Source organism: Opisthocomus hoazin, chromosome 7, assembly GCF_030867145.1.
Source record: "Opisthocomus hoazin isolate bOpiHoa1 chromosome 7, bOpiHoa1.hap1, whole genome shotgun sequence".
NCBI classification, from domain to species: domain Eukaryota; kingdom Metazoa; phylum Chordata; class Aves; order Opisthocomiformes; family Opisthocomidae; genus Opisthocomus; species Opisthocomus hoazin.
Window position 1 is genome coordinate 67,207,267 of NC_134420.1, and position 14,635 is coordinate 67,221,901.

Consider the following 14,635-nt stretch of genomic DNA (forward strand, 5'->3'; position numbering starts at 1 on the left):
TTTGAACTCATGGAAACAAGAAAGCAAGATTCCTGCCGCCTGGCCAGCCCCTATTCCGAAACTGAGCATGATGTCCATGGTGTGGAATACTTCCACTGGCCAGCTTTGCTGTCTGCCTGGCTGTGCTCCCTCCCAGCTCCTGCACGCCTGTTCATTAGCTGAATAGGAGAAACTGGAAAAAGTCCTTGATTTCTTAGCAACAACTGAAAACATGAGTTACCAACATTCTTCTCCTACTAAATCCAAAACACGGCAGCTACTGAGAGGAAAATTAACTCTATCCCAGCTGAAATCAGGACATTGCCTTTAAAAGAAAATCCTTAAATATGGTTTAGTTTAAAATAGAATGAAAAAAAGAATGAGAGTAGACTTGTGTTAAAGAGAAGAAGAGTATGCATGTTGAGTGCATGCACCAGAACCACAGGAACATGCATATGTAACAAAGCTTTGGGGATGTCTTGCTTGTAAGATTATGGTGATGTGGCAGTGGTGGCCAGCTATGTGTGTGCTTCTAGTCCTGTCACTCTTTCTTTACATGGACACTTGATATGAATCATAACCTTCGGTCCAAATTCGGGCAGGCTGACTGATTTCACCTGTGGATCCACTGGTGCCCAGGATTTACTATTTCTTCAATATCTCTGAAGGTCTTCAGCTGGCCACTGGAAAATTCAGGGTGGAGGGAATGCAGCTAACTCTGTCTTGGGAGCAAAAAGCAACAGCCCTGGTGATGTGGTTTGGGTTTTGCTTACATACCCCTCAGCTGGGTCTTGCTGCTTAGTTAGTAGCCTTCAAGGTGGCGATCACAAAATCAAATTCAAGACATACAGTGATACACGAAAGATATGAAGGCCACCTGACATTTTGCATTTTTGGGCTTTCGTTTTGTATCGCTTGATCTTGAGAGGGAAAGGAAGGAGTTTCCCAGGAAAGACTGCATTGCCTTGGGCACAGGCAGTGCTGCTGGGAGAACTGGATTCTTGCTCAGCCCTTGCCCTCCCTCCGTTCCTGCGAGGTGCTAGCCCTGGCACTTAAACCTCTATTTTTATCAGTGGTAGCTAACTGTGGGGTTATTTTTTAGATATCATCTGACTTGAGACTCACACTTCTAGCTTGAGAACAGAGGACTTCTGAGAGCTCTCAAGCGTTGGAAGTCCAAGCGCCCCTTTATTAAAGGCACCCGCTTTATGTTGCCTATTTCTGAACAATTCCAATCTGAAAATCACGTAAATCCTTTGTACGAGTTGCCCATATTGGGAGGCTTTCTTAGAACCTGCTATTTAGAAATCTAATGCTTTCCATTCTAACCTCAAGGCGTGGCTTGCTTATATCACCTTGTTCTTGTGCCTGCCAGAGATCAGATTAGTCCTTTTCCTCCTCTTTTTGCTAGGCTAAGCAAGGCAAACTCTTGTAAAATATTTTTTGTCTTTGCATTTATAATCTGGATAGCTCTCATCTTTACCTGTCTCAGCTAGAACTCCCCTTTCTTGAATCTGGTGCCTTGACTTTTGGTTGTAAGTTGTTGGTGACTTGCAGAAACACCGCATGCTCACTGCAGCGGCTGGAATCAGTGCCTCGGCCATATGAACTAATATCTATTTCTCTGGCAAATTTTTTTCCGCTTTATTCTCTCTCTGCCTATGCTTGTCATCACTGAAACCATGTCCTGTGGCAGAGGGGTTGGACTAGATGATCTGTAAGTGTCCCTCCCAACCCAAACTGTTCTGTGATTCCAAATGTGGGCAATAACCCCTGGTCTCACGTAGCTGCTGTAAATGTGAATTGATTGATGTTTGTGAAGCGTTCAGATGCTGGGGTGATGAGTGCCGCAGAAAATCTTGTGAGGAACTTCATAATTCTGTCATGAGAGAAGCTCTTAGATAAAGCACAAGGACACGCTTTGTTCAGGGTGAGGAAAACAAAATATTGAATAGCTTCTCGTTAAATGCGTGTTATCCGTTCTGTGCAGAGTGAGACAGGGAGTGAGGAAAAATATTATAGTGGAGTAAACAAAGGCTGCCTCATGATTCATATGCACAAGGGACTGAATGTAAAAATTCCTCTGGCGTTCTTTAATGTTGTATTTCCTTACTCATCTATTCACACCCTTTATTTTGACATATAGTTGGTAAATGAGTTGTTAATGTATGGTGTGTAAATCCTAGTACTTCTAGTGAAAAGGTTACAGTTATTTAGGCAACAAAGCTCGTTTAAGGTGAGCCCTTATTTAATTTTCAGCTTTATTTATTTTTGAATTTGCTTAACTTGTAAGTTCTTGATAAAAATGACCCTGTATCTCGGTATCCAGTTTTTCCAACAGTGGGAAATTGAGCTGCAGTAACAGAAACAGTGTTACACTTTTAACACATAGCATGTTGTTCACTAAAATTGCACTAGAGAGAGGGGAGGTATCCAAGGAGAGGGAAATGGAGGAGCTGGAAAAAGGAACTCTGTCATGGGGGTTGAGGAGTACCGAAGGTACCAGACAGAAATAGCAGGTGTGATTATTCTCATCTGATAATCGCTGCTTTTTCATTTCGTCTTAATCTTTGCAGATTCTGCTAAATTGTTTCCATTCTGAAACAATTATCCAGACAAGAGGAGATATCTGAGAAGTACAAAGATTTAAAGAAAACATTTGAGGTTTGGCAGCAACAAACCTGCAGAAAGCGCTATAAGCTTTTGCCACCCTGGCTTTCTCAAAGAAAGCAACTATGTTTGAGTTTTCCTAATCCTAGTGCTGTTGTTTTCATGGCAAGACACAATGGGATCCATGGTTTGTGTTATGGAGTCAAGGGACCAAAACGTGGATTCACGCAGGAGGAGCGGGTTCTTTATTCTGTAGGACCTAAGGAAACAGCCTACTGAGGGAAGAAAACCCAAAATAAAACTCATGTCTCAGCGCCGCACACTAGAGCGTCTTTGATATGGTCAATTTTAATGTAAAACTGTACTGATTTTCTTCTTTTTTTCTTTTAATACTTTCAGTATGGAATTTTAAAGAATCTCCATAGGATTTAACATGGCATCAAAGCAGTCATCTTCCTCAACAGAGGAGCAGGCTTCTTCCGAAATCGATGATCGCTGTCTGTCGCTGCAAGGTAAGTTACTGTAGTTTTCTGCATCTTTTTAATATAGATTTTTGGCAAAAATCTGTGACTGTGCACAAGTTGAAGGGAATTCTGAGAAACCTGTTAAAATTAGCGTTATAATCAGTGTAGTTAGTTCATGTCTATGCTTCTTTGAAGATGTTTCTGTTTTTCACAAGAGATGTTTCAGCAGTGAAATGAAAGATAAGAGATCTCCTAGAACTTTCTCATGGTATTTTCAGATCTGTTGCCTGTTTTGGTACAGATGTGCTCACTGGTTCTTACGCTTTGTTATTCAGAATACATGTTACTGTAAACTATTTTCAAGGGAACCTCCAGCATGAACACAGTTATGCCATTTCATTAGTTTCCTTGTTTTCAATTTGCTGACAACTAGTTGGTTGCATTAAGCTGTCTTAATGAGGCTGTTAATTACAGTACTATTGTATTTGTTTTTCCTCTTCTTAACTGCTGTGTCCCATGCACGTGTAGAAAGATAGCTTGTGGCCAAAACAAGGAGAAAATTTTTGTGGCTTCTAAACAAATTTCATACAGGTCAGAGTCTTTCATCCTCACTTGCAGTGAGGTATAACTTGTTAAGGAAACACTCAGTCACCAGTGTTTTAACAGCTCCAATTTAATGACAGCTACCTGAACAGTTAAGTAATAATGAGTGCAAAAGAGCTGGCCTCTCAGACAGGCTTTTTGGGTTTTCCTTAGTCACATGTTGAATTTTCTTGTATAAGAATTTCCTAGGAAGACTGATTTTTCCTCTGAACATATTCAGGAAAACATTCATGGTGGCTGTCTAGGAGTCTAGTCCAGGCAGCGGGGCTGGCACTGCTGGAAAGCCTGTCCTCAAGGTGTTTAGGGCCTGGTTATTCTAGGATGGATGGGCTAAATCATGTTTCCACAGAGCTATTTCATTTTAGCTCACTTGCAAAGGAATTATTATGATGCTTAGTTTAGAGAAAATATATTTAAAACAGATGGTGCAAAAGAATATTCTGGCAAGTCACTTTTACGATCCGTATTTGCACTAATATTGTCATTGAAGCCATGTGTTTTGATGAGTGAATGTTAACAGTGGTCTAAAGCCAAACTATCTTGAATAGTGAATTTTCTTCTGTTCTACTTCAGCATTACATTTTCAGGAGAGCGAACAAAAACTCCTGGCAGACAGGAGCTAGCCTGCCCGTTGCACCAGGCACCGCGTGTCAGGCACACATCTGTTGAGCCACTCAAACTCAGCCTGCGGTAGAAAGAGTGAGGTAGCTGTTGTCATGAAACGGGTTTGGAAAGCACTGTCTAGCGCTTTTCTGGAAAGTCAGATTGGTGTTGTTGTCGAATAACAGTAGGGTTTTTTGGTCAATATCTCAGTGAAAGAGCCCAGCTTATTAAAATCAAAATGACTATATTGCTTTGCTGGAGTATTTTGAGCTCTTAGATTACGCTGAAATGCAAACCTGGGGCCAAGCTGTATGTGCCTGATAGTTGTAAAACATCTGGAGACATCCCTTAGAAGTGACATTTAAATTTTTGTAATGATAAAGTGCAACAAATGGTACAGACACGTCCTATGTATGGAGCTGTGACACTGCAGCATCTGCTCTGGGTCAGACAAGCAAACGGCAGCACAGCTGTGATGAAGCACCAAAGCAGCATTCACTGACATGACATACAGAAATGATTTGTAACTCTACCTGCAGATCTGCGATAGTGAAGGACATGGTGTAGCCGGCACGGTGGTGTTGGGTTGACAGTTGGACTTGATGATCTTAGAGATCTTTTCCAACCTTAATGTTTCTATGATTCTATGAAGGTGAAATAAGAATAACAGGACCACTCAAGGAAAAGATTTTTTTCAATAAGAGGAATCTTGGGATGAGATTTGCAGAGCAGCCAAAGGTGTTGATTGCTTTAAATCTTCAGGTTCACCTGGAGAAGTTTTAGAGGAATCTCAGATTCAAGGAATGGCTGCTTATAACTATGAGAAAAGCACCTTATGTTTTGGGTGACTGAAGATGGATGTAAAACTGGTTATGATCTGCTTTTCAAATTGTTTAGGTATAGCTTGCAAGAGTATGCGCAGCATTGTGTAATACACAGCATAATAGGAGATACACATAAATAGTTGGTGCAGAAGAAAAATGTGGGAGTGAGATCTAGTCTGGATTGCTCATATTTTATTCTGCATTTAAATTCTTTGTGATCCAATCTTCTGTTTTTCCTGAAAGACATCCAATGGTGATAGAGCCCTTGTCTAGTCTAGTTAATTAGAAGAGGTTACTACTTAGTAGATCTAGTTATTGTAGAAATCCTACTAAATTAATGCCAGTGGATTAATATTGTAAAAAACCTGCTGTTAGTGTTTAGGTAGACCACTGTTCAAAGATGAGCATTCACTTTCCTTAATAGCATTTGGCCTAGAAGGTGCAGTAAAGAAAGTCACTGGACGATAGGTAAAAATGGAACTTTGGTCCCAGTGTGTCTTTCTTTTCAGCTAAATATTTTAGGTAGATTTAATGAAGCTTGAACAGCATGAAGAAAAGAAGGGAAGAAATGAAAGCAACATGCGTTCTAATGTTCCCATCTCCAGACATTTTCAAATTGTGAAGCTAGTCACAGAATCATGAGGCTGAAGTAAAAGCTGCAAAAATATAAACCCCTATATATGTATATTCGGATTTATATATTGCTCTTTAACCTTTTCCAGTTTTCATGTTGATCTCCACAAGCAGAAGAGTAAGTTACCCCCTCCCTCCCTGCCAAGAAAACAGAAATTGCTATGAAATTGCATGATGTCAGGACTTGAGCTCCTTCTTTTCTGTTCTTTTTTCCTTTCTTCTGTCCTAGATGTTATCGTAAAATTAAGTCAGAAGAAGATCAACATTATCTATGCCCTTTCCTCCAGCACCTCTCTGCTTTCTCCCAGTTTTCTGCTGCAGCACAACTTACAGCAGCTGCGAAGCTGTTTTGTGTCCTTGCACAGCCACCTAAAAGAGCAGGTGAAAAGCCTGGAGCTGGACCTGTTATGGCTATATCCTGTGGGGAAGTATTTAAAGGAAGGGTTTCTCCTGCCAGGCAGGCTGCAAACATTTTGGTGAACAGAGGATGCTTGCTAGGGAGATGCTCCGTTGCAGCGCGTGGACCAGCTTTGAAACATGAAGTCAATTCTCCTGCAGCTGTGGAGGGAGCAGGCAGGAGCTTGGGGCTTGGCTGGCGATGGGTATGGGGGGAATAACGCGGGAGTCCTGGCCCGTGTCTCCTCCTCCCATAGCTTCCCTCCCAGCGTTGTGTTACGGGCTGGCCCCGTGGAGGGGTACAGCCTGGCGTATGGCCTTCTGTGAATGCAAGAGGCACTGTTGGGGTCCAAAATTGTTTTCAGCGGCCTGAAATGAGGTGGCACATCCCCTCCTTTGGTGAGAGAATGGCTTCATGGCAGTGTTTTGAGAACTGTTGGAGACCTTGGTGCTCTTTGCTGGTGAGCCTGAGTGCAGGACTGTGGCAAGGGGAATGTGCAGCCGCTTGCAGGTGGGTGGCTGCAGCAGAGACTGGGCAGAGCCGGTGGTGCTCTGGAGCAGGAAAGTTTTGGCTTTCGGGGTGAAAATCTGTTTACCTGTGGGAGGTTCCCACCTCCACTTTCTCTCCCGTGCACAATTCCTTCCCCTCTCTTCCCTAGGACAGCAAACAGACCCTATGTGTGGCATTTCCCACCAAGCCTGTGCAGAACTCTGTTTTCCCTTTTCTTTCCCTGCTTGCTGAGCCAATTCAGGCACAGGGGAGTGTGTGTTAGCTCTCAGAGTTTGGGGCATGTACTTAGGCTTTCACAGTTTAATTGACTGCAGGGGTCTTCATTTGTGGCTCTGCTTATTAATCTGTGTGCATTTTCCTGTTTATTACTGTAACCCAAATGATGATCATATAAAAACGTGGCTGCTAAAATTGTTTTTGAAGAGGGTTTAATGATATAAATGAATTATGCTATTTTCGTTCAGTTATGTCTAATCCTTTATGAATGATTTCTCTTCAACTGAAATTGAAAATATGGTGGCGTGTACGGGTTATTTTTGTTGTGCAGTTTGTAGTAGATTGCACTCCTCTCCGAGTAAAGGAGGATATCTCTCCGAGACCCACTTAATTCATCCAGAGGTCAGGTAGATGACTAATTCTTACCCAGCATTTTTTTTTTTTTGTTCTAGCTGTATGCCTCATCTGTTGGGGCTGGTATGTTACTACAGCTACACTTTTTTTCTTTAACCAGAATGATCAAAGAAGTCCATTAAGTGTTTATTATGATTCTTCAGGCGTGACTTTTACAAATCAAAAAGCTCCCATAGGAGCTGCACAGAAGTTGATGTTCTGTTTATGCTGTCTGCTGCCCGGGTGAGGAGCTGCTCTGCAGTTGCCCCGACTGCTCGGCCTCGTGGCGTGTGACGGGGCTGATGGTGCTGGAGAGGCAACTGACACATGAGACTGCCTAAAAAAAAAAGTTAGTCATGGGTATTTTTGTTTGTTTCACATGCCTAATGAAAAAAATAGATTGTATAGGTTTATAAATGTGTTCCCTGATAGATAAATTTCAATTTGTTAAAGGCATTAGCAGGTGCATTACTGGTTAAAAACTGGCATTAAAATGCCTGAGGAGTGGATGGCCTCTGAGGCACCTGTGTAGGGCACTGAAGGCCACTTATGCTGAAATCCCTCCTTCACTGTGGATTTTCTTTAAATATTGGAAAAGCCACTTAAGCCCTTATCTTTAAAAGTGTGTTGATAGCTAAATGATGTGACTTAGTACCTTAAAGAATTTAACCTGCAACCTCATGGCACTTCAGGATATGGTTTAGTAGGCGTGGTGGTGTTGGGTGGATGGTTGGACTTGATGGTCTTAGAGGCCTTTTCCAACCTATGATTCTATGATTCTCTGTCTGTGCCCCCAAGTGCTGCAGCGCCTGACTTTATGCGCTGCTGTGGCAGTGCAGACAGCGGTGTTTGAAAGCAGAGCTGCTCCAGGATCCTGGCAAGGAAGTGAGCAAAAGCGTTTAAGAAAGCCGGGAGGGCAAAACTCAGTGTGAGGACGCCTCCTGAGTTAGCAGCGCTTTTGGTAAATAGGGTAATTTTCTTGAAAGGAAAGTTCCCACTTGCTGCACAGACAGGGTGGTAGTTAATTAGTTAATATTTATACCATATTTGGCTTTGAAAAGACGCATTCCTGTAGAAATGTTTTCATCGCCTTCATTGGGCTTTGGATAAACTTCTTAATCTTAACAAAATTACTGTGTTTGTTTTTAATTGCTTAACACCATGTTGCTGAACATAAGTGCTGGAAATAACTCTTTTTCCCAGCTTTCCTGTCTGCAGAAAATGAAACTCTGTCACTGGGTGGAAGGGAAGGGACTATTTAAAGGGCTCAGGGGTGAATTGCTCACCCTCCCTCTGGATTGGCAAGTACTTAACGGTTCTTCTGATAGTTCCTGTCGTTTATAGCATGTCTCTGCCTGGTGTTTGAGTTCATATCAGCAGCGCTGTCTTGAAGGAGCTCCCCCAGTTATCCCTGCTGACCATGTTTGGTTTATTTTGATGAGCTGTCAGGAAGTGTGGAAATGGTGATTTTCGATGAAACTGAAATAAATGCTCGAAGAAGATACCATAGCTGCCTGTGGGCATTCAGGCTAGAGCTAGCCCAGCACAGCCTTTCTTCCCTGCATACGTGGTGGGCGCGCTACATCCTGAACGCCGGCTCTTTTCATCTGCTGGTCTGTTCCTGTTGAGCTGCACTGCTTGCTGCTGTAGACGTAGCCTCAGCTGACCTGAACAGTGAAAGGAAGATGTAGAAATGCCATGCACAAGAGGTAATTCCTTCTGGTGAAACAGAGATGGGAAGGTGACAGAGAGGCTTGCACTCGTTAATTTCAAATAATTGTTTACAAAAATTTTTTTAAAATGAGAAAAAAGCCACACAGTTGTAAATGATTCACTGACAGTGATGCACTGGTCCTCGCGATAGAAGAAAACCTCTTTGCTGTTTGGAGACCTTGTTTGACGAGCGTGGACAGACAGGGTACATCTGCTCTTCTGTGGTTTTCTTCCCCAGCTCCCTGCTGAGGGAGGAGACCATGCTTTCCTGTGAACTGCCATCTCTGACCTTGTGAAGGGAGACACGAAAGGCAACAGGAGAGAGGAGATTAATTTTAAGTCTGGCTTTTCTGTATCGCCTTAAAAGGAAGGCTGAGAGTAAAGCCATGGCTGGCGGCACTCCTGCCCTCCCCTCCTCTTCCTCCTGGGTTCAGCATCGCCGTGGTCCCTGCCATGTCCCCATGCTCCAGCCCTAATGATTAATCTGGTTTGCAGCACCTGTTGATAGCCCATTACTGGATAAAACAGCCATTGTCCAGCAGTGTGGATTGATTTTCAGCTAGCCTATGTGACACGATGCTTCTGTGTGTTATTCCTCCCTAAAGAGCTGTTCTGATGATTAGCTTTAAAACACAGGGTGAAATGTGGTAGATTTGGGGTGTTTCAGATGAGCAGGTTCTTATTTTCATCTCTCAGATACTCTTTTTGGCTTGGTGAGTTTTGACCCAAAGTAAAGAAAACGATCAGTTTTTTCTGATAGCTTTTTTATTCTAGGTCAGTGACGTTTTGAAAACTAGGGCAAGAGAAAACCAGGGTCACTTAGAGTCCTATAAAAAGGCCTAACAAAGAATCCATTCATCCTCGTAAAAATAAAAATCCGTATTAATTAACCACGTGGTAGAGATAAGAATTTGAGCGCTTGATTAAATCATTAGCGCCTCTGAGCAGTAGAGTAGGGGGGGAGCTGGGACGGAAAATACATTCGGCCTGAAAATTGAAATACAACTGCCTGCCACGGTGCCAGAAGCACATCTATACTGAGCTGTACGTTGTGTGGCCTGGATGGAAGGAGAGTGACTGCTGCACTACAGTCTGGGGAGATACTGGCAGGCGTGGGATTTTGTTATTGATTCACAATGAGGTATGATTATTATTAATTTGGGTAGGAAAATAAGCCACATTGCAGCTGCGGCTGCATAGAAGGCAGCCCGGTGGGTTGCACTAAGCAACAGCTGCAGCTTGAGGAGGGTGTAAGGTGTGCTTAGGTGTGTGCGGTGAATTAACCGCCTTGTGCTTTCACCAGGTGAGACATTTGCCTGAGAGCTGCCCACGTGAATCAACACTCGCAGTGTCTAGCCCACATTGCATAATGCTTCTGTGCATTAATGTGGAGAGATTCAACCGAAACAAGACCAAATGTCCTCATCCTAACCGTCTTCCTGTAACCAACCACAAAAGCAAGCTCTCCAAACCGGGGGTAGCAGTGTGTGTTTGGCAGGAGCTACAGCTGGAAGAGTCACTGGCGTCAGGCAAAGGAGTCAGTATTTGCTTTCCATCCCTTTTCAGCTGCCAGCAACACCAGCCTTGACTGCCTGATAAAATTGAGTGCAGCTACTCAATAATCGCTCATTAGGTAATTGGAATGGCTCCCGCATGGGTATTCAACCAAGGGTGTGGCTGGGTCCTGTGCTAACATGAAGCCAATGTCTCCGTGCTCTTTATGTCCTCCTTGTGAGCATTGTGACGCTGATTGGTCTGTGCAGCCTGTTTGCACTTATTTTCTGTTTTCCAAGCAAAACTGAATGTTGAGATCGTATTTTTGTCCATGTCTTTAAGACTGCCCTTATCTTAACTGTTCGTGGTGATCTCTGTGATATTTAAAAGGAAATATAGAATAATCTAGCAAGCAGGGGAAATCGACTGTTTCATGCTCCGGCAGGATGATAGTACTGGAGATTAGAGGAGGAATGTTGAAAGATGTGTTAGGTACAGGATGCAAAACAGCCCTTGATGTGCGTAATGCGTGGATGTTTTTCTCGCCGCTGAGCCGCCAGATGAAGCAGAAGGAGGTCTGTGAGTCGCGTGGTGGGGTTAGAAGCAGGAGGCTGCATTATGCTTAAGCAGCTTGCTCTGCTTTGCGAGCAGATGAAGCTCTGAGGAGCAAGCCCTTCTGGCTGTCTTGGATGATGAAAAGGACCCAGGACTGGGGTTTGTGTTTGCCAAGTTCCCAGAGCATTAAAAAGTGTGGGACATTTTCATGGACAGAGCAGTCAAGTTGGTTTTCTCTTTTTTCACCCACAAGGTCTTGGTGGTTTTGGTATCTTTCATCTTGCACAGCCTGCAAGAACATATGTATCTATTGCTGAGTAATTTTGCACTTATGAAGCCTTTGCATTAGTCTGATCAGGGGATTGCATTAGATAATTAGGGGACTGGAGCATCTCTCTTACGAGGAAAGGCTGAGGGAGCTGGAATTGTTTAGCCTGAAGAAGAGAAGACTGAGTGGGAATCTTATAAATGCTTATAAATATCTGAAGGGTGGGTGTCAGGAGGATGGGGCCAAACTTTTCTCAGTGGTGCCCAGTGACAGGACAAGGGGCAATGGGCACAAACTGAAGCAGAGGAAGTTCAACCTGAACATGAGGAAGAACTTCTTCCCTCTGAGGGTGATGGAGCACTGGAACAGGCTGCCCAGGGAGGTTGTGGAGTCTCCTTCTCTGGAGATATTCAAGACCCACCTGGACAAGGTCCCGTGCAGCCTGCTCTGGGTGACCCTGCTTCAGCAGGGAGTTTGGACCAGATGACCCACAGAGGTCTCTTCCAACCCCTGCCACTCTGTGATTCTGTGATTCTGTCTTTCGTGCGAGAACATGCTTTCAGAGGCAGAAGAGATCGTCTGCTCCCACCCTGTCCCCCAGATTTGTTTCTTCTTGCAAGCTGATGGCCTGGTCCGAATCTCCCACTGCCTCTCCGACGCGGTGGGAGGATTTACCCCGGCTGGGAAGTGGTCAGCCAGCACCCCCACAGCCGCCTTGCCCACCATCTCGCTCCAGACCTGGGCCATGCACACTGCCCTGCACCCGCTGCCCCGCAGGGAGCTGCACCGGGGCCATGGTGCTGGACACACGCTGTCCTCTCCTATCTTCCCGGCAGGGCGCTGGGCCAGCATCCCCTCCCATCTGCGTCCCCATACGCAGGAGCTCCGAGCCTCTGTGTCTCCATGACCCACAGCCCTGACCTGTGCTCCGGACTGCCTGATGCAGCCCCTCCTGCCACCCAGCATGGCGGGGAGAGGAGCTTGCACTTTCTCTCCGCTTTGCACCTCTCCTGCCTCTCAGGCTTTGCTTCTCCGCTGCCTGCTGTGAGAGGCAGGAGCACCGCAGGCCGAGCCCTGGGGCGGCTGCCCGTAGCCATACGTGGAGGGGCCGGCAGCCGTCTCAGCCCTCGGCGGGAAGGGCTGGGGCAGCTGTGCAGCTGGCACAGGCCAAAGATGGTGGTTTGGGTGATGAAAACATCAACTCTCCTAGCTGTATGATCTTGCCCTCCCCAGTAAATAGTCTATTTAACATGCTTTGTGATGTCTGGGCTGCTAAGAACCAGCGCAGCCTTTTGGGTGTTCATTCATGTGGGGAAGAGGCAGGGGATGACCACCCTTGCCCAGCTACAGGCAGGCCCCTTCTGGGGGTTCTGCTTTTTGAGCTGTTTTTTGGGAAGCCAACCCCGACGCCTGCAGTCAAAGCTGATGTGAAAGGGAGAGAAAAAGGAGTTTGCGTTCACGCCAGCTCCCACGAGCCGTCGGGATGGCGGCTGGTGGCAGCGCCTGCTGTGAGGTGAGGCCTGTGGAGGCCGGGAAGGCCGTGACCTTGGGGGCCAGCACCTCCCACGGTGGCCTCGGGCCGGCGTACAGACCGCCAGCAGGGACGTGGGGGTTCGGTGGTGGTGCCTCTGGGGCATGGGGTGGCTTTTTGGGAGGGACCATGGGCTGGGGAGTCGTGTGATCTGCTGGCCATGCCCAGGGATGGGGCTGTCCGCCTCTGCTGCTCACGCTCTGCTTCGCCTTCTGGGGGAAATGGACTACCAGCACGCCATGGAGAAAGGCTTTCTCCTCTCTTGGTCTCTACTCTGGTGCGAGAAACAGTTTTAATATTCTGGTTTTTGAAACATGGGCGTAACCAGCTTCCTGTCTCCCTTCACTGCTGCTGACAGTTTATCGCTGTGTACCAGCCTGCAGGGCCAGTGTCAGGAGCTGGAGCTCTGCGTGACTGGGTCGCGCTTTGAGTCCCATTTCACCATTTTTTGCTGGGGCACGAGGTCAAGCACCTCCTTCTTCCTCCCTCCTCTTGAGGACCCTGTGTGACCCTATTTGGCCGGATTAATGGTCTGCGTTCCCCAGGGAGGGCCCAGCACTGAAAAGGATGCTGTTAGAGGGTGTATTCCCTGATGGCAGCCTCATAACTCTTCCTAGCTTTCAGTAAGCCAAGACATCCCGTTATGTGGCTTCAGCTACAGATTTGCGTGTATCACCTAACCCCAGCCTCCATCTTGGTCTCATCAACCAACTCCATGCATGGTTTTTCCCAAATTTCAAGATGGATCTTGTAGTGGTGATTGCTCTGAGTCTTTCGAGGAGCATTTACGAATGGATGGAGTTATCCTAGATGTATTGCTCTGTAGGGCGATGTGTTCACATTGTTGCTTGCATTTGCTAAGCTTTTGAGAAAGCCTTCCTTAGCTGCTCTTAGCTGCATCCAGTAGAAGTATGCTTGATGGTTGGGGAGGTCCTTGCAGTGTCATCGCTGCAGGCAAGAAAATGTCAGCAATAAAATAAGAGTTGAGAAAAAATAATATTAGATTAATCTGGAAGAACAGACTTTAGGTTTGCGATGGATGCCATGTATCTTTCTGAGAAATAAAACCAGATCATTTTTCCATTAACCATGTTTTTTCTTTTTTATTTCCCCCAGTGCAGCGAGAGTTTACACAGAAGAAAACCTTCACTAGCTGGATGAATTCAATATTAGCAAAGGTAAGAACAGGATTCTTTAGGAAAGACATGGCTTTTGCCTTTTTGATTAAGACACGCTGTATTAAGATTAAAATTTTTAGGAATAAACAAAATTAATAAAAGATTTTTGGGCACTGGCTGGAAAAAGTAGACCCTGAAAGACATTTGTTTAATAGGTGTAACAGCATTGTATTGGTGATCATCCAAGGATATTTGTAAGAGACAGTTTGTAAGTAGATGACAGGATCTTTCTTGCTGATGTGGTAGAACATACTTGTGCTGGATTGTGGCACACGTCTGAGGGTTTTATGAGGTTCTGTATTTATGATTTGTTTTACTGTGTTTAGGTAAGTAGTATTCTATTATGCAATCCAAGAACATGAGTTTAATGGGATGACCTGAGTGACAGGTAAGTATTAAGACAAATCACATAGTAATGTAGGTGCTCTTTAAAGTTTCACAAAGCGGCTCATACAGCATGTGCTCAGGCTCTGACTTGCTCAGGTGAAAAAAAAATCCTGGTTTTGTCCCTCCTTGAGCAGAAGCTGTTGAGGTCATGGTAGGTTTGTGTTGGCCAGAAGTGGGTGAAAAGAGTGAGGGTTTAGTTATTCAGCTCTATAGTCAAATTTGTATTCAGTGTACATTGATTAAGAAGTCAAATTATGAATTACCTGCTTCTCATAAC

At 45.0% G+C, this 14,635-nt stretch overlaps 1 protein-coding gene across 6 annotated transcripts in view; it reads left to right on the top strand.

The window, feature by feature from the left end:
* SYNE2 (spectrin repeat containing nuclear envelope protein 2) overlaps positions 1 to 14,635 on the top strand; it is a 197,274-nt gene that overhangs the window by 17,286 nt on the left and 165,353 nt on the right. For 5 of the 6 annotated variants that reach the window (XM_075426856.1, XM_075426857.1, XM_075426862.1 and 2 more), the window contains exons 2-3: positions 2,989 to 3,101; positions 13,910 to 13,971. In XM_075426856.1, coding sequence (XP_075282971.1) covers positions 3,023 to 3,101; positions 13,910 to 13,971 — 141 coding nt within the window. In that variant the 5' untranslated portion in view covers positions 2,989 to 3,022. Of the gene's footprint in view, positions 1 to 2,988; positions 3,102 to 10,558; positions 10,579 to 13,909; positions 13,972 to 14,635 lie in introns of those variants that run through there. The other variant, XM_075426858.1, reaches the window with a different exon arrangement.